General features: G+C 32.0%; 1 protein-coding gene across 1 annotated transcript; it reads right to left on the bottom strand.

The window, feature by feature from the left end:
- Positions 1-6,696: 6,696 nt before the first annotated feature.
- Positions 6,697-13,860, bottom strand: LOC145642065 (glycine dehydrogenase (decarboxylating), mitochondrial-like). The gene is made up of 15 exons (XM_081693143.1): positions 12,436-13,860; positions 11,705-11,950; positions 11,538-11,615; positions 11,330-11,430; positions 11,047-11,242; positions 10,807-10,932; positions 10,231-10,416; positions 10,015-10,128; positions 9,214-9,366; positions 8,344-8,532; positions 8,089-8,166; positions 7,881-8,006; positions 7,689-7,787; positions 7,259-7,376; positions 6,697-7,161 (listed from the first exon to the last, which is right to left on the bottom strand). Exons 1-15 carry the CDS (start codon positions 13,669-13,671, stop codon positions 7,070-7,072), a joined length of 3,138 nt encoding a protein of 1,045 aa, XP_081549269.1. The 5' UTR covers positions 13,672-13,860; the 3' UTR covers positions 6,697-7,069.
- Between the last annotated feature and the right edge of the window lie 5,639 nt (positions 13,861-19,499).

Below are 19,499 nucleotides of genomic sequence, written 5' to 3'. Positions count from 1 at the left end.
GTGAAACGCATGTGTTTGCTTTATAAGGAGAGCATTTGCTGGCATTCGGGGCTGAATCGATTATTATTCTGAGTTGACGTTGCAGGGATCCAGTGATTACGATTAAGGGTTTTGTGAATGTGTGAAATGCATGTGTTTGCTTTATAAGGAGAACATTTGCTAGTATTCGGGGCTGAATTTCATGGTGCACATGATGTCTGTTCCGTGTAATTTTTGTAAAGTGAGTTTGTTGGCTCTTGATAGGAACGTTTCATGCATGTCCTTGAAATAGAGATAATTGTTAACCATATTTGATGACAAAGTGGCGTCATCATATATCATAAAAAAGGTAATTAATTATTTTAAATTAGCTATTGTCATTAGCAATCCATAATAACTCATTTTGCACATTTTACACCTCAAGCTCATTGTGATTGGTTTCATTAATGGCAAGATTCATGGATAGTTGTTTCAAAAACACAAAATTCTACATAAATATGGTTTTTTGGAAAACTTTTGTTCCTTAGGTTTTTTTTTGGAAAACTTTATAGTGTGTGGAATTTGTGTTTTAGCAAAATCTGCATTTATAAGGTTTTTTTTTTTCAAAAATTGTAAATTACAATTATTGTTTCCTAAATTCAGGGTAAAGCATGCATGACTTAATAATAGTAGTGTAACAAGATCAAAGATGATGACATTAACTTTCTCTTCACATTAGTAACATACTTGTCTATACTTCTCTTCTTCTATGGCTCTTTAGAAGGATTTGCGGAAATGTGGGGTTGAATATCTTAATGTGCACATGATTTATGTTTTATAAAATTTTTGCAGCACGAATTTATTAACTCTTAATAGGATTGTTCTAGGATTTAAAAAACATTAACCAAATACAATGTTTGAGTGACATCATCACATATTTATAAAAGGGTAATAGTTGTTTTAAAATTAGCTAAATTCATTAGCGATCCATAATGACTCTATTTGCGCATTTTATGCTTCTACCTCATTGTGATTAGGATTCTATCATTAGCAAGATTCATGTGATAGTTAATTCAATAACAAAAAAGTGTATAGAGAAAGGTTTTGTGAAAGACTTCTGTTCTTTAGCTTTAATTTATGGTGCGTGAAAATCGTGTTCAGTATAATCTGCATTTAAAAAAAAAAAAAAAAACTTACATTACAAACTTTTTTTTCCTTCTTCAAAATAGGGGGAAGCAAGGATTTAATAATAATAATAATAATGTTTCTTTTTTTGCAAGAAACAAGATCAAAGATATGAGAAGAGACCATGTTAAAAAAATAAAAATAAATAAATAAATCTTATTGACAACATGTAATTGTAGCACCACCCATCGCGAATATGAATTTAACCTTTATGCCTATTATCCACTAAACTCATACCTTATTACCTAATTCAACTTAAATGAATACCATGCGAAATTCACAAATTATACTCACCAATCATTCCTATTTTAGAAGTTATTAAAGTGTTTATATAAACAAGAAATTACAAGCAACTACTTCCTAATAATTAATTTCTAAAGGAGGGAACATAGATTCAAAATAAAGAGGCAGACAAATTAAAGTATATAGAGAATGTTAATATAGCAAAACCATATACTAGTATCATCTTGCAAAAATAAATAAATAAATAAATAAAAATAAATAAAAAAGATTATGTGCCACAATTGGCCTATTATAAAGCATAGCCACGGAGCCACCCAAGTGGGAATACATGGAAATGAGAAGCTTGTGATCGTATTCAATACTCAAAGTTTATTTTTTATTTTATTAATTATCTTTTTTTGTTATTAATTATTATTATGGTAATGCTATACATAGCCCTTAGGGCTATATATAAGCATTGAATTTACTCTTGAAAAATGTATAAAGTTAGGAATTTATGACAAAAACACGCGCAGATCGGTGTAATTAGTGTGTTTTTATCATGATTTTCTAAATTTAAACAATTTTTAAAAGTAAATTAAATGCTTATATGTAGCCCTTAGGGCTATGTATAGCATTTTCCTTATTATTACTAGTACATTGTAATATTGTATAGTATTATTATGTACAATTATTATATTATTTTTTTTAAATTTGGTGACCGAATTGTGTACCATGGTGGCGGGGCAGTCTTCATCAATTGTTTATTGACGATGTCGATTATTTTCCCTCCCAAAGGATTTGGTCACACTTGATGTTAATTTATTCTTAATTTAGAAGGGTTTCTTCGTGCCCTCCAAAAAGAAAAAGTTATCTTCACACCTAAAAAATAGTTTTATTCAAGAATGAATGATAGATCTATATGCATATATTTTTTATTACAATAATTTGTGAAGTTTTAAACTTTCAACTAGTTATAAAATACAGTATTAGTAAATCTCGTTATTGAAGAATTCAAATATAACATAATACTCCGTATATAATTATTAGTATAATATAATACGAGTAGTATTTTATTTTTAATTTGTTTGGTTTTATCATGCATCAAAAAATAAATTAGTATAATATAATTTTAAAATATCATGATATAACTAATGCATCATGTAACATAGTAGATATTTTACAATATGATATAAATGCATTGCATTTTTAATTTGTTTGGTTTTATTATTCATGTTAAAAATTATTTTTTGATCCGTACAATGCATAGACCGTTTATAGTATAACCGGGTTATTATTAATCAATTTTCAATAATTATATAATTTTCTTATGAGAATAAAACAAAGAATTACAAAAGGTTGAAATATTATTTCCGAAGAAATTAGACTCTTTTTTTTTTACCCAACAACCATAAAATTACTTATTCTCGATTTTTTTTTATAGTAATTCTTCTCGAATTAGTGTAATTTATAATAATATAATATGTAAAATTACTTCTCGTATTACATTTCAAATACGGAGGGTCGGGGTAAGGATAAAGCATACGAAATACCCGTATGAATACAACTTTTTTTTTTTTTTTTTGACAAACCGTATGAATACAATATACAAGTTAACACAAGAAGTTGATACAAGTTGTGGTTGAGTTGGCAAATATTGACTTTCCTATATAATTCTTGGCTGTAATGTGAAGCTCAAGGTAAAGTTGCTATCAAAAACTTACGAGCCAAGTTGTCAAATTTAAACTATAGCATGCATGTGGTTAATTTAGCTTTCTTTTATGGCAACAAGAAGTAACGTTATCAACCAATTACATACGATTATGTATATATTTCTATTTTTGGAAACATCCCAATTGTTAAATCTAAAAATAGTAAGTAATTTAACAAACCCTGTTTCAGCGTATTATTCTGCGTGTTGAGTTGAGTACATTGTAGAATATGCTGATTTTTATTTGCTGCCATCACTGCCAATTGCCAGCCTGATTTTGGGGTAGCTAGTCTACTTCATGTGGTGCAAGGTGTTTTTGCATGTTAATTGTTTGCCATAGGCCTCCCTCTATTTGAGGGATATTTCAGGGTTTTTGTTACTTTGCATGCTTGTCACCTAAGATGAATATATAATAATATATCTTAATTTAAAAAGGGGTTAATATTATGATTAACAGCGGTTATTATAGGATATGATTCATGTGGTAAGAATTTTAAGGGGTAATTTAATTTAAGTTGAGGTTTGAGTATAGTAAATAATATCATCCTAACCCAACCTGGCCATTATCCACACCTACCACACCATAACCTCAAAATTATACCCCAACCACGAACCACCTCACCTACACTGAGACTAACTGTCCCTATCACCAGCTTCTACTGTGTTATTTTAACTACTAGCGTGGTGTGAGAATGTCGATATTATAAAGTGGTGGTGTGAGAAAAAATCATAAGAGGATGATTGACAAAGAATTGAAAAATCATGCACAAGATTAATTGTTATCCTAAGAGGCGCATTATAATATACAGAGTATATATATAATTTTTTAACAGGTATATTGTAATATAATACGAGTATTAAGATAATAATAATAATATTGTTAATGACTAAACACATATGCTCCCTTTCTTTCTAAAAAGTGTTATTGTCTGTTTATTTTGCACATTTGTCAATACAAATCTTTACTAATTAATATATAGCTAATTATGTATCAACTAGCCTTCTAGCCCGTTCCATGCATGGGTTATTACTTAGAATATTTTCCTTGTAATGTTCTGCTTATTTGTGTTATATGAGTCAGCATTATTTTATTGTACTTTATATATATATATATATATATATATATATATATATATATATATATATATATATATATATATATATATATATATATAAACTAATTACTTAACTTTTTTTTTTATTATTATTACTTTATTTTAAGTTTAGGAGATGAAAAGACTACGACTTTATTTTGGTGTACTTGAAACACTTAATTTCAATTTGCAAGTTACAGAATGCATAAAGACATGAACTTTTTTTTTTTTATAAAGAAGGTGACATGTGGCATATGAGTGATTTGTGGTGATATATGGCATATGAGTAATGTGTGGTTTATGTTTTTAAATACTACCTCCGTTAACTTTTATTTGCAACTTTGAAATATTTTATGTCTCACAAATAATACCCAAAGTTGCAAATAAAAGTTAACGGAGGTAGTACTAAGTATAGATATAGATAATTATAAAAAAAAAAATTAATCTAGACTAGACTCATTAAGACGAATCAAACAATACTCTGATTATAACAAACTAACGAATACTTATTGTGCCATAAACGCCTATTTTAATTATTGTTTTACGTCTTACTCCCCATTATTTAATTTAAGCGAATGCTTATTATACCCAAACATTAATCACTAAATCATTATAAAGTAATATTTTAGGAAAATGTTTAATTTTTTGTTTTCTGAAATCCTAATAATTTAAGTGAATGCTTATTATACCCAAACATTAATCATTAAACCACTATGAAGTGATATATTTGGAAACGGTTTTATTTTTCTTTTTTCTTTCTGAAATCATAAAAATTCTTCATCTCTCTCTTCTCTCTCCTAAACCTAGTTTCCATTGTTAATTTTAAAAGGGCTTCCATCGGATTTTACCGGTGGAAAGCCCCAATCTTTATTTTTTCTTTTAAGGTTTTTGTTTAGGTTACAATAATGTCTCCCTCGAAAGAAAGGGTTTATCTCCTTCGAAAGACAAGGTTTTTTCGATCTCCTTCGAAAGACAAGGTTTTTCGGACTCCTTCGAAAGACACGGTTTTATTTGCGCTTAATTTGGTCTCCGGTTGTGCGGGGCTACCATTGATTATAACTCGGATCTGGGTTACGGAATCAGCACAAGAATTTACTTTCTCACAAAATTGTGAAGCGACGACGGATCCACTCAAAAAGTTGTATGAGACAACGAATCGAGAATATGCCGAATTGTTATATTTATGTATTTGGATTCTTAGCCCTTCCCCGATTAATTCTTGTTTGATTTTGTTAAATTCGTTTTCATTATCATTCATTATCAATTGTAGATGCCGTATGGCTTATATTAATGAAATTTAGCGTCCTTTAATTAGTACTTCTTTCAAAAAAAAAAAAAAATTCTTCATCTATCTATGTATCTATTTGACTATTTCTATACTTTATAATTTATATAGTTATATATTGTAGACTTGTACAGTGTGGACACTACAATGTTAAAATAAAAAATGCTACTTGGGCTATTGCATATTTGCATGCTTACAAGGGCCTGATGTTAGTTCCTTATTACAAGGCCACATGTATTGGAGGCTTTTATTTTATCTTATTTTTATATTTTATATTTCATCCAATTCACCCTTTAGGCTAATCCGAATTTGGAGATCAGTCGTGGATGGTAAGTTTTTAGTCCCCTCCCAATTGAAGGCACTTTAGTTGAACTATATTAAAACATATCACAAGTTCACCTTAATAAGTAATGGAATTTTCATCTCTTTACTACTTCAATGCAGTCTGTTTTTGGAATTTATTAATAGGTGCAAAACCACTATGTACTTCAAAGCTTAAAGTTTAATTAACCATTATGGAAAATGAAATAATTTGTCCAACAGACTAATATAGAAATACAACTTAATTACAGTATATTAGAAATGAAGGTATTATATGTCATTCAGTAACTAGGGAGTATTTTGAACATTCCCTTACGCCTAAAATAAGATGTATTGGTATGATTTATTTAGTGTAATCTTATTTGAATAATCTAAACTAGTATGATACACATAAGGCTTAATTTTGACCGTAGCTTTACACTTATGTATAAAAATAGAAACTATCAATTTAGTTTTTGTTGTATTTGTCTTGATTTATACTTGTGAAATATGTAATTTTCATGATTTGTATTGACATGCAATTAAAAATAATTATACTTGTGAAATATGTAATTTTGATTTTAGTATCTATGGTTTGATATGATTGATTCAATTATTATGGTAAGGATATGTACCGTGTAACAAGTGTATAAGTTGAAGAGAACAAATTCTATTAGATACAAAAAAGAATTCCGTAGTTGTAGTAGGCAAGATCACTGTCTAGCTGAGCAGAGGATAGGTTAAAGGATGACATAGGCTCATATCCCACACAGCGAAAACCGGTCACAAAGCTGCAGGGTTATGGTCTTATTAAGAATTACTACAACCTATTAAGGTGACCATTACTCCCACAGTTTGAGCTTTAAAGTAAAGATCTGAAATATGGCATCATAATATAAGCTCTAAACTTCTAAATTATGAACATTTTTTGCGAAATTGAGTAGTAAAACTTCCTCCATTTTCAATTTCTCATGTTCTCACCATTTTCATAATTCTATATGTATACATGGACCCTTGGGAGAAAGCGAAAAAGAGAAAATGTAAGAAGTTACTGAACTATAAAGAAGAATATAAGAAAGACGTTCCTTTTTCCTTCATTTTCTTTAAGAAGAGAAGAGGGGGGGGGGGGGGGGGAGACAGAGAGAGAGAGGGGGGGGGGGGGGAGGGAATGTATCCCTACAGATGAAATGAGTATATGAGAGCGCCTATAAGAAGGCTAACCACCTCACATTTCGAATGGGAGAATGTATTGTATATACAACAACACTATGTAAGAATGAAATCTTCGGCAACTAAGCCAGAAGGTTGAAGGGTTTAAGCAGTAGCAGCCTTCTCTTCTTCATAGTGATTTGCTGGGAGAAGAGTGCAGACCAAGTTCCGATCACCATACACATTGTCCACACGCGCTGAAACAAACCACAAGAAAAGTTCCAGTTTAATAATGAGAGATAGAAATGGATAGGTACATTTTTAGATACCAGAGATGGGATATTGGAAGCATACCAGTAGTTGGCCAAAACTTGGCAGCGCGCAGCCATTCAGCAGGGTATGCAGCATAATCCCGAGTGTATGGCTTGGTCCACGAGTCTGCCATGAGCATGGAGGGTGGGTGTGGTGCTCCCTGCATAAACAGTAGCCAATTCATTATCTCACATAGGCAAAGCTTCACTCTTTCACCTGAAAAACTCTTATTTGGAACTTTCTAAACTGGTTGGAATTCATCTGAACTTGTTAGTTAATTATTACAGTGAATTGAACCTAGATAGCCTTACTGGAACTTATATTCCCTGAAACTTATAAATCTACTATGCTAGTCAAAGCTGTAAATCTGCAGTATAGGCTAAAATGCTATAATTGGTTTTATGAGAAACTGAAGTAAGTGAACATCAAAAGGACAAACATATATTGATCAGAAGAAAGATTAATGTTTTACCTTGAGGACATTGTTGTGGACATCAGCTTTTCCATTCTCAATCTCAGCAATTTCTTCTCTAATGGAAATTAGTGCATCACAGAACCTGTCTAATTCTGCCTGTTGAAGCAATAATACAAAAACATTAATCACATACGTGAGAATATCAGAGAAAAGAGTGACTAGCAGGATTAAATCAATTAAGGCAAATACCTTGCTTTCACTTTCAGTGGGTTCAATCATGAGTGTGCCAGGAACTGGCCATGACATTGTAGGACCATGGAATCCATAGTCAATTAGACGCTTGGCAACATCCTCAGCCTCTATACCAGCAGTGTTCTGCAATGGAAGTAACATTTAACCATAGAAGCATGGAGTTTAACCAAAGTGATAACTTGAGTAATTACATCAGAAGAATTACCTTGAAGCCTCTCAAATCAATGATAAATTCGTGAGCACATGTTCCATTGACACCACGGAAAAGGACTGGATAATGGTTCTGTAGAGACCAATAAAGTTAGCAATATCATAATTACGTATTCTAATATTGTTATACAGCTTTCATGCTATCTTTTAACAAAAGGGTTCAAACAAATGTACATGAATGTCAGATTTAATGGTCATTGCATTGTTAGCTTAGAATTTATGAAAAACAAAGGACGTCAAGAACACATACCTCCAAACGCTTTGCCATGTAGTTCGCATTCAGGATAGCTTGCTTAGATGCTTCAGTTATGCCATTTGATCCCATCATAGCAATATATGTGTATGAAATTGGTAAAATTAGAGCAGATCCCCAGGGCGCAGCAGAGATGGTACCTAGCGGCTCTAATTTCTCTGGGGCAGGAATTCCACCAGTGCCAACCTTCAACAAAACAAATATCAGAACTTCAGAAGTTTTGCTGCATAGTTTGAATACAAAAATTTGGGACCATTATAACATGAACATATCTCAAATTTACAACTTTATAATGGACAACATCTATTACATCATCTATATGGTGGAGATAAAGGACTCAAATGAAGAGGAGATATTAGGTGATGTATTAACATTAAAAATTTCTGTTCAGCATATATTGTCTGCCATATAGCATAAGTTCCTTTGGGAACTACGCGTCTTAAGCTAAGAAACTTGCCTTCGATTTTTAAGATGTAAGATACGCTCAATGTAATCAAATCAAATGAATTTTCTGATTCATGGGCTAAAAATGATGCAAAGTAAGATGGGATGGTGGGCATTGGACAATGGGTCTTGACGAGGTGCTATCAGAGTTAAATAGCTGATCCTTTGATTATTTGATTCTATGGGAGAATTAGCTAATGGCTTACTGCAAGAACTGATGTTTTGCCTTTTTCTGAAATAAAATTTACATCTAAGAAAAATGATAACATCAGTAAACATGGTCATCACACTATAGAATCAGTAGGTAAAAATAATTTCTCATGGTAACATTTACCGTTTATACAACTGTATTAATACTTATGCAAAAGGGGAGGTTAATATAAGCACAATAATCATGCATTAAGTTCAAATGAGAGTTCATACCACAGGGTGCGATGGCAAAAATGGTGCCAAGTGTTTCTTTACACCAATGGGGCCCATACCAGGACCACCTCCACCATGAGGAATGCAAAATGTTTTGTGTAGGTTGAGATGACAAACATCTGCTCCAATGAATCCTGGGCTTGTGAGACCAACCTGGGAAAAATGATACATGTCATCAATTATCGAGTCTTATACTGATATAGTTGCAAACATAATTCCAGATAGAAAGCAGAACATGCTAAAAAAACGTCAAAGAAAGCGAACTTATTAAAACTACAACGTATCACAAAAACAGCCAATGCCTGTGAATGAACAGCCATAACTAACTGATTATCATATACCTGCATAATTAAAATCATTCTCTCTTCCTATCGGTTACGTTTGGTATAAGCAAATGACAAAGTGAGGTAGTAGAGAAAAGGAAAAACTAATGACAGCTTAATTTTTTTTGGCACAAGTGTTCCATTTTACACTAAGGCCTTTTTTTTTTACATCTCATTCTTACTGATTCGCATATAATTTTGTGATAACTTACTGGTTTTTACTCATTTAAACTTTTTTAATTGAAACCCTGTTATTTACTTTCTACGAAACACACCCATGTTATAGCTGTTTAAGTCTCTGACAATGCTGGCAGAAAAATACATAAAATTATCAAAGTGTAAGATACAGAAGACAAGCTTTAATTGTAATCCCAAAAGGCATCAAATCCATGATTGAGGTCAGCAAATTATATTATCAGTGACAATCAAATTAGCAACTAGACCTAACAAGTCAAAGGCAATCAATTAATCAATTAACCTGTGCATTCATGTTGGCACCATCCATGTATACTTGACCTCCATTGTCGTGAATTATCTTGCAGATCTCATCAATTCCTTCTTCGTAGACACCATGAGTTGAAGGATATGTAACCTGCATGACAGAAGAAAATTCAACCACCGAAAGGCATATCATATATATTCAAAATATTACTGTAATGTGACCATTAGTGATGTAGGTCACAGTGGATCATACCATAAGGGCAGACAAATTGTCCTTGTGTTTTTCAGCAGCCTTTCTCACTTCTTCAATGTTAATATTTCCCTTAGCATCAGTTCCAACAGAGACAATTTTCATACCACACATAGCTGCACTTGCAGGATTTGTTCCATGAGCAGAGACAGGTATGATGCACACATTACGATGATGATCTCCCCTGGACTAAAATGAAAAACAAAATTTTGCATATCAATCAAAATACTTAAGTGGGTGTTGTAAATTGTAATAGCAAGTTATGGATGATAATTTGGAAAAACAGAAAAAGTATGTTAAATTTAATTAAGTTCCCAGACTACATGACAGCAAAACAATATGTTCCAGCTAACTAAAAAAATTTCATGTGCCTAAGATATACATATACTGTAGTGGAATAGTGGAAATGGAAAGCTCTACACACTTGCGAAAACCCTTAAAGAGTAAAGGTGACATATGTTTACATGGCAGTCCTCCTAAACCAACAGCCTTGCATGGTCATATCCCCTATTCTATCCATTCGAGTAAGTCATCTCAATATTACATTTGAAATACCAAATGAGTCTATAATTATCATACCATATGGTAAGCTCGGATAACCATCAACCCTGCATACTCTCCAGACGCACCAGCATTAGGTTGCAGAGAGAAAGAGTCGAATCCAGTAATGGTGCACAGTAAATCACCCAAATTTTGGAACATTTCCTATACACAATAAAGAGCAGATAGACCCAATAGAAAGTGTAAGGCGCATTTCCAGAATATTAAGTTAATAAAGTCTAAATAATGAATACTAGCAACACATGTTATTTCTTGTACCTGATATCCTTGAGCCTGTTCTGTTGGGGCAAAAGGATGTATACTTGCGAATTCAGGCCATGTAACTGGCATCATTTCAGTTGTGGCATTCAACTTCATTGTACAAGATCCCAGTGGAATCATACTGTGGCATAGTGACAGATCCTTTGACTGTAATTTATAAAGGTATCTCAGTAGCTCATGCTCCGTGTGGTATCTAATACAAATAATTGCATTCAGAAATCAGAATACAACATCAAACACATAACTATTTCATAGTGAACTTAGTGAAGAGATTCCATACGAGTTAAAGATTGGGTGAGTCAAATATGGGCTCTCCCTCACAAGGTTAGCAGGGATTGCATTCTCCACTTCTGGAGCAATAGATGCAGCAGTAAAAGGTACCTGACAGATAATCAAGATTGTGATGAAAAATAAGTTCAGCACACTTTCAAGTATTGTGTGTTATTGTGAATTTCATCAATCTATCAGTGTAAATTAGAGAAACTCACAGCCTTGCCACCAGCAAAAACTTTGAAAAGTTTATCAACGTCTTCCAAAGTTGTTGTTTCATCAAAAGCAACAGTGACCTGAGAGTCAAAAGGCAACACTCAATAAAAGAAGGAACATGATTCATATACAATACTGTGGCGTAGTTTTTATAAGAAATCAAACTCACCGTGTTGTTGTCCACAACACGCAAATTCATCTCATGCTTACAAGCTTCATCAGCAAGTGCTTTGGCATCAGCACACTTGATCTTTACTGTGTCAAAGAAAGGCAGTCCCTGAACTTCTACTGTCCCAAGTTTTTTCAACCCAGCTGCTAATGTGCCAGCAAGACCATGCACCCTTTGGGCAATGGTTTTAAGACCTTCAGGTCCATGATAGACACAATACATAGCAGCCATGTTGGCCAGCAAAGCCTTCATAATAGGAAATAAAGCTCATTTAACCACAGCAGAACCAATAAAATCAACAGAAATATTATTACATAAACATGTCTTATGATTGTGAAGATCACTAAAACAAAAACAGCCAGAAAAAATAAGAAAGAAACATAGCACATCTCAAGAGTTGCAAAACAAAACTTCTTGCTTCCCCTGGAACATCCTCCTCAAAGCAGGAACAAAAGGGGAGCAGACCCTTATTTTCATCCTCAAACTATCAACACAATACAGTCATGCAAGCAATAGAGAATATAACACAATAAGAATATAATAGCACAACACAAGCAGGCAAACTGTGATATGTAAGATGAATTGAGCACAGACAAATAATTTGTCAAAACACACATACTCGCACACACAAATATATAAAAATAAATAAATATATAAACAAACTGCTTCATAATTCAGACAGACAACATAACCTATCCAACTCCACAAACTATGTAAGAGAAGCTCTATACCTGAGCAGTACAGATGTTGCTAGTAGCCTTGTCTCTCCTAATGTGTTGCTCCCTTGTCTGCATTGCCATACGAAGAGCAGACTTGCCAGACGAATCAACACTAACACCGATAATTCTTCCTGGCATCAACCTCTTGTACTCTTGAGAGGTGGCCAAGAAAGCAGCATGAGGACCTCCATAACCCATAGGCACTCCAAATCTCTGAGCTGACCCGACAACAATATCAGCCCCCAATTCACCTGGTGGCTTCAACATTGTCAAAGCCAAAAGATCAGTAGCCATAACCACCTTAACCCCACTAGCATGCGCCTTCTTAACAAACTCCCCATAGTCCAAAACCTCCCCCTCAGTACCAGGATACTGCACAAGCACACCACAAACATCCCCAGACGAGTAATCAATATCCTTAAGATCCGCTGTCACGACCTTAAGCTCGAAACCATCAGCTCGAGTCTTACAGATATCAATAGTCTGTGGATGACAGTTATTAGCAATGATAAATGTTTTCCTCTTCCCTTTCAATATATTGTTACACATAGCCATCGCCTCGGCTGCAGCCGTACCCTCATCAAGCAATGAGGCATTCGACATAGGCAAACCAGTAAGATCAGTAACCATAGTTTGATAGTTCAACAATGACTCTAACCGACCCTGAGAAATCTCAGCTTGATAAGGTGTATACTGAGTATACCAAGCAGGATTTTCCATTATATTCCTCAAAATCACAGGTGGTACAAATGTATCATAATACCCCATCCCAATAAATGACTTAAAAATCTTATTCTTTGATGCCAAATCCTTCATATGATCAATCATTTGAGACTCAGTTAAACCCTCATCAAATTTTGAATACTTCATTGATTGGATCCTTATTGATTTAGGCACAGTTGCATCAATTAAAGCATCAGTATTATCAAACCCACAAAATTTAGCCATTTTAATTTCTTCATCTGGGGTTATTGAATTATGTCTCCTAGCAAAACTATCACTGGGTTTCAATGCTTCTACAGAAATAGATCGAGTTTGAGGCAATCTTCCAAACCCCACATTTCCTAATTCATTGTTCTTCGAGAAGAATCTAGAAGAAGATGAAGGAGGAGGTGGTGGGGCCATTGTTGAAACATACCTTGCAGAGGAGATTGAATCAACCACCTTGTTGTGGTGGTTGTTGGGGCGGTGGTGGTGGTGCAACCGCCGCAAAAGTGCTCTTCCAGCAACCTTTCTTGCGCGCTCCATTGATAAAGATTTGATCTTTTTTGCAAAAACAGAGAGAATTAGAAAGATGGGTGATTTTTTTTTTGCCCAAATGAGAAATGGGCAGTGATTTTTTTTTTGTGTAGCAGAAAGTTCAGAAATATATGGATTCCATTAGAGTAGGAGGAGAGAGTGGGCTAAAAGGCTACTAGTGGGTTGGTGGATACTATATTGGATGCTTTGTTTATTTATATTTGTAAATACAAAAAATATTTCATTTATTATTATTGTGTGATGCCATTTATTTGGAAATTAATGTGGGCCAAAAAGTCCCAAAAAGATAAATAAAATTGAGAAAATACAAATATTGAATAATAAATGTTTTTTATTAGAAAAGAAATCAACTCAACAACTCATTTCAATGTATTAGTTTGATTATAATTCCCGCTCCTTAAATATTGTACGGAGTAATTTTTTTTCCATAAAATTTTGCAAATATTGTTTCATTTCATATAAGATAAAGGATCTTGCAAACGAATGCCCTCAGGGCGTTGGATAAACATTTAAAATATTACTCCCTCCGTCCCCGATTGATAGTCACTTTTGCCATTTTGGTGACTCAAAATGTTAGTCACATTTGCTTTTTTTAAGTACCATTAATATTATTTTTTTACCAAAATTCTCTAAAATTTGCAAAAATATTTGTGCAAGTTTAACTTTCCCATGTACTTTAATTACTTTCTCTCTACTTTTTTGCATATCCAATATAAATTTACTTTTTCAATGTACTTTCTTTGATTCTCCTTAATTCCTGTGATTTTTCTTCAAAAGTGACTATCAATCAGGGACGGAGGGAGTACTAAAAGTGGTATAAATTTGGGAAAGCATGACACAATCACGCATCAATCGGTGTAATTAATGTTCATTTTAATTTAATCTTTGTACTTTTAGCTAGCTTATCAGTAGCTTTTGCCTAAAATAAAATCTCAAATATTAAAAGAGTTCTTATTAACATTTCTTATATTCCTTATTTACTCAAGTTTTGAGGCAAATTCACAAGATTATTTTAGACTCTATCATATTTTACCTACTTTCTTTATTGTCAAGATAGATAAAGTACTATGTATGTACTTACATCTAATGAGATTGAAGTCTTCTTTTGATTTTTGTTTGAATAACCATATCACTTAATAAAAATGCTAGAGTTGTCTAAAAAAAATGCTAGAACTTGTAAATTAAATCGACAATTAAGAATATTAATATTATAAATTATGTGTTAAACAAACATAGATAAAAGACCCTTTACGGTAATTAGCTCATAGCTGATTAATATATTTGATTATATAATTAGCCCATAGCTCATAGCAGGTTTGACTAAATAGCTGATTGTGTGAAAGTATTTGGTAAATAGCTATTAATTATTAGCTATTTTGGTGTATTTAATACCCAAATGAGTGAATGACTAATTGTTAAATAAGCTAGTTAAAAATCATTGTACATTTTTTTGGTGTTTAGAGAGCCACAAGGGCAGGGGTGAGAATCGATCCCATGATCTCCTGGAATCTGGAAGGGAGCTCTAACCACTTGAGCTATCCTTGACTCTAAAAAATCGTTGTACATGAATAACAAATAAATTTGTTGAAAATAAAAACTCATAGTGTTAAAGTGGGAGATGGTTGGTGATGATGGGACTAAAAGAGAGAGAAAGTAAGTTAGATTCACCTAAGCCAGAAAAGGACACTGATTGCCAACGTCAACGTGCATAGCACAGAATTTTTCAATTTTTTTAATCACAAATAATTCTTATTTAATTAATGAGATTTTGTCAGAATACTCAGAAACTTTGGGAAACTGTGACTGGACAAAAAAAGGAGGCAAAACCCACTATCACAATGGGATTGAGTGATTGGAGAGGATTGTTCAACAATAGATTGAATTTCAATGGATCATATTTCACTCTATTTGCTAAGGAGAGGATCACCTTATAAAATACTAATATTTTTTAAAATTTTATTTTAAATATCACAAATACTCTCTCCATTCATAAATAATCTTCTTGTATCGGTTCTTAAGATGTTGAAAAAAATCTAGTTATTTCAAATTAAAAATATTGTTTCTTAATTAAAGTAAAACAGACCCTTTTGTTCTCACACACTATTACCTTATTAAATTACTATAGTAAAATTCTTAATATGCGTGTCAAAATTTAACAAAAAATTTTTTATGGACAGAGAGAGGGATACATGATTTAAAAGAGAATTGATATTTTAAAAAAGTTTCTTTGGATGTGGAATTATGTGTTGGCAGATTTTGTTACACATTTGGCTTATCACAATTTTGTGCCTCACAAAAATGACCACCAATGAATATACTTTAGATTTCCTAAAGTGTTAAAAGAAAAAAAATCAAGATTTCTTTTAACGGTTTACAAAGGTGAGACAACTTTGTGCACTATTTGTGGCATAAATCTATTTATATTACGGTATCAGTTTAAATATGTTTATATTACGGTACAGAAGTCACACACGTCATGTACATAGTATTTGATGATTTATGTGTACTTGTGTATATAATCAAAATATCAATTTTTTAAGGTAATATATAACCAATTTTGAGTAACTTTTAACTTGCTTTGTAGGTAATTATAAATCAATACTCGGTATGATTTTAGTGTAATTAGATCGTTGGATATGTTTATAAAAGCAGCATACTTGCCTTCACACTTTTTTTTCTAAAATATGTTGAAGTGGTTGCCTTCACACATTATTATTACTAGAATGTACTCGTGCGAATGCACGGGATATATGTATATTTAGGGGGAAAAATACGGAGTATAAGTGAAAGTTAATTTTTAACTTGCTTGTTAATTTGGAGATGCGGCAGTTTTTTAAAGTTACAAGGTTTTTTTTTTTTTAATAAAAGAAAATTTAAAATATAAAAGTTAATAAGATTTAAGGATTAAGATTTTGGAGGCTTGTCATTAAAAGTTGTAAAAACAACTCTTAAATTATATATTTGATTACTATTATTATTATTATTATTATTATTATTATTATTATTATTATTATTATTTATTTTTTTAAACTTATTTTAAGAGAGCAAATTCATCAATAAATTCATCAAAGAGTGCCAGGTGTGTTGTAAACATAATAAATACAAGTAATAATTAATACTAATAAATGTAATAATTATAAACATGTGCTTATAATTAGAGTTAGCAAGGGTATGAAAAAAAAAGGAAATGAGAGACTGAAGTGATTTTTATTTTAATTTTTTTCTTTATATTACCATTAATTTACAATCTCCTACTTTTTAAAAAAATAAAAAATAAAAACATTCGCACATGACAAAAATCCAACCAACTATATCACTCCTTACCAAAATCGATCAATTGATATTAGGTTGAGTATCACAATGTTAGCCAAATTTCCCTTTTATTCACACAATTATTCTCTTCACATCGAGAAATTTAAGATCGGTGAGGGTTGCTTACAAAGTCGATTGAATGTCTGTTAATTAGTTTGTTATTTCCAATGTACAAGTGTTCTTCACTTTGTTTTAATTTAAAGAATAGATTTTTTGGAGAATGGTTAAGATTATTTCATGTAGGGAATATTTAATCTCATTATTGAAGATGAAAAATCACTTTTTTTCTTCTTAATTTTGTGGAAGACATGAAATCCCAAAATTTTGGGCGTATGTCCTACAATTTGTTTTGCTGGATTTTGTAGTTTAGTCATGCATACCTTCAAAATTAATATCTAAGTGTAAGAAGAATGAATGTGATTCTTTCGTATATTTATGGTAGATTTTTATGTTAGTTGTGAATGGACAATAGTAAATGTGACCATGCATGCATTACGTACAAAGATATGCTAGAGCCAACGTTAGTTGCTTTGATGTTTCAGTTTACAATGAGATTTTCATGAGAATCGAAAATCACTCCTCCATTGAAAAAGAAAGGTTTGTTGAATAATAAATGTTTACTCGTATAATTATAAATTTATAATTATATATATATATATATATATATATATATATATATATATATATATATATATATATAAAGAGTTTTATCTCCATTCTTTTTTGTATGTTCCTAAAACATGGGGAACTATAATCAACAATCTTGTGTTGCAAAAAAGTTATCATAATTGTTTGATGATAAGGTTATTTATGAATTTAATTAGTTCTATGGTGTATCAAGAATTCCAAAGTGTGAAATTATAGTAAGTGAAAAAAATAAAGATATATTGTATGTATTACGTAGTAATTAAAATTTAAGGGTAATGATATATGTATGTAGCCCATAGGGTTATATATAAGCATTAAATATATACTTCCTAAAATGAAATCTAGTTGGGAATTTATAGCAAAATCAGGCGTAAATCGATATAATTAGTACAAAGTATTATTTTATCTTCAATATTTTCGCTTGTTTATTATTTTCCTTTTAATTAATACTGCATATATAAATTCACATTTTGGATTGCAACAAATAACTCAAAATTTAATACGGAGTACGTGTATTTCGTACAATGGATATGAATAAAAATAAATTAAATGGATCGCAATGGATAACGATCAATTTTTATAAGGAATTGAAGGTTTAATCCCGGCACCTTCTTGGATGGTCCTTCTAATACCATTCCCAACATAAATTAGAGGAGCTGAGGATAGAGTAGGATATTAGGAAAGTGAGAAATTACTTAATTTAGCCCAAGTTTGATAAGGTTAGTTGCCCATTAATTAGTGGAGGAACTCGTAATTAAGATACCCTTTAGATTTAGACCATCTAAAGGAGTAAAGGGTAGTTTTACCTCTAAAAGCTCTAAATAATCCCTTGCAAATATCTCCACATGGTATAAATGAACTAGTTATGTTTTGTTTTCTTATGATAAGAAGGATCCTAAACATACCTCAACCCTCACGGTTTTTCTTAGTTCATTATTCGCGACCAGACTTTTAGTAGTGAGAGGACATCTCCATTCTCCAAGTGTCGTAGCTGGAAGGATTCGACTTATAAGATGAATTCCTCACCAACTACATTAAATAAAACCTGATAAAATAAAGAAACTAGACAGTGGATTTGGGGCAAATGTACTATAATAATGATTGAGTGTGGCAATTGTACTCATACTCCCTCCATCCCTTTATTTGCCCCGTTGTATTTCTTTGGGTTAAAACTTAAAACTTAAAATTTGATCTCAAATCCTCACTAATGCATATGAAGTATTAAATAATAGTCATATAAATGTCTAGCTACTTGTTTGTAAAGGAAGTGTCATATTGATACTCATAATAATGTTTAGTTTATCCCTAAAAACTTCACTTTATTCATTTCTTACAAAGTATGGAGCGTGATTCATAAGATGGAGTACATATTACTAGGGGTGAGCAAAAAATCAGGGTACCCTGAATCGAAACCAGAACCTGTTAGGAACCGTCGGAACCAGAACCTGTACAAGAGGTTCCGGTTCCGGGTAGCAAATTGGAGAACCCGTTGTAACAGGTTTCGGATCAGGTTCTCAATTTTTTGGAACCGGGACCTGTAGGGTACCCTGTACCTAATAAAAATATCACTTAATTTTTAATTATACACTAATTTGTAATCAATTTTTAAATAATATATATCAAAATTGCAATTATAAAAATATATATATTAAATTTGTAAGACAACTACTATTAGTTTGTCTTATTTGCGAGTTGTAAACATTATAAATTAGTGACTAACCAGTTTTTTATTAAAAAAATCTGCAAAAAGTTAATGAGTATCTTTTAATACAGGGTACCCTGAATCGGAACCGGAACCTGTAGGTTCCGGTTCCGGTCCCCAATTACTAGGAACCTGTTCAACAGGTTCCGGTTCC

Source organism: Chenopodium album, chromosome 8, assembly GCF_948465745.1.
Source record: "Chenopodium album chromosome 8, dcCheAlbu1.1, whole genome shotgun sequence".
Lineage (NCBI taxonomy): Eukaryota > Viridiplantae > Streptophyta > Magnoliopsida > Caryophyllales > Amaranthaceae > Chenopodium > Chenopodium album.
The sequence above is the reverse complement of the archived record's forward strand: the minus strand, read 5'-3'. Positions and strand labels throughout refer to the sequence as shown.

Excerpts from the sequence above, each read along its gene's own strand:
- LOC145642065 (XM_081693143.1), bottom strand. The coding sequence starts at position 13,671 with ATGGAGCGCGCAAGAAAGGTTGCTGGAAGAGCACTTTTGCGGCGGTTG. Across the intron at positions 11,431-11,537 it reads TTTTTGCTGGTGGCAAGGCT|GTACCTTTTACTGCTGCATC; the intron begins GTGAGTTTCTCT and ends ATTATCTGTCAG. Across the intron at positions 10,129-10,230 it reads ACAATTTGTCTGCCCTTATG|GTTACATATCCTTCAACTCA; the intron begins GTATGATCCACT and ends TCTGTCATGCAG.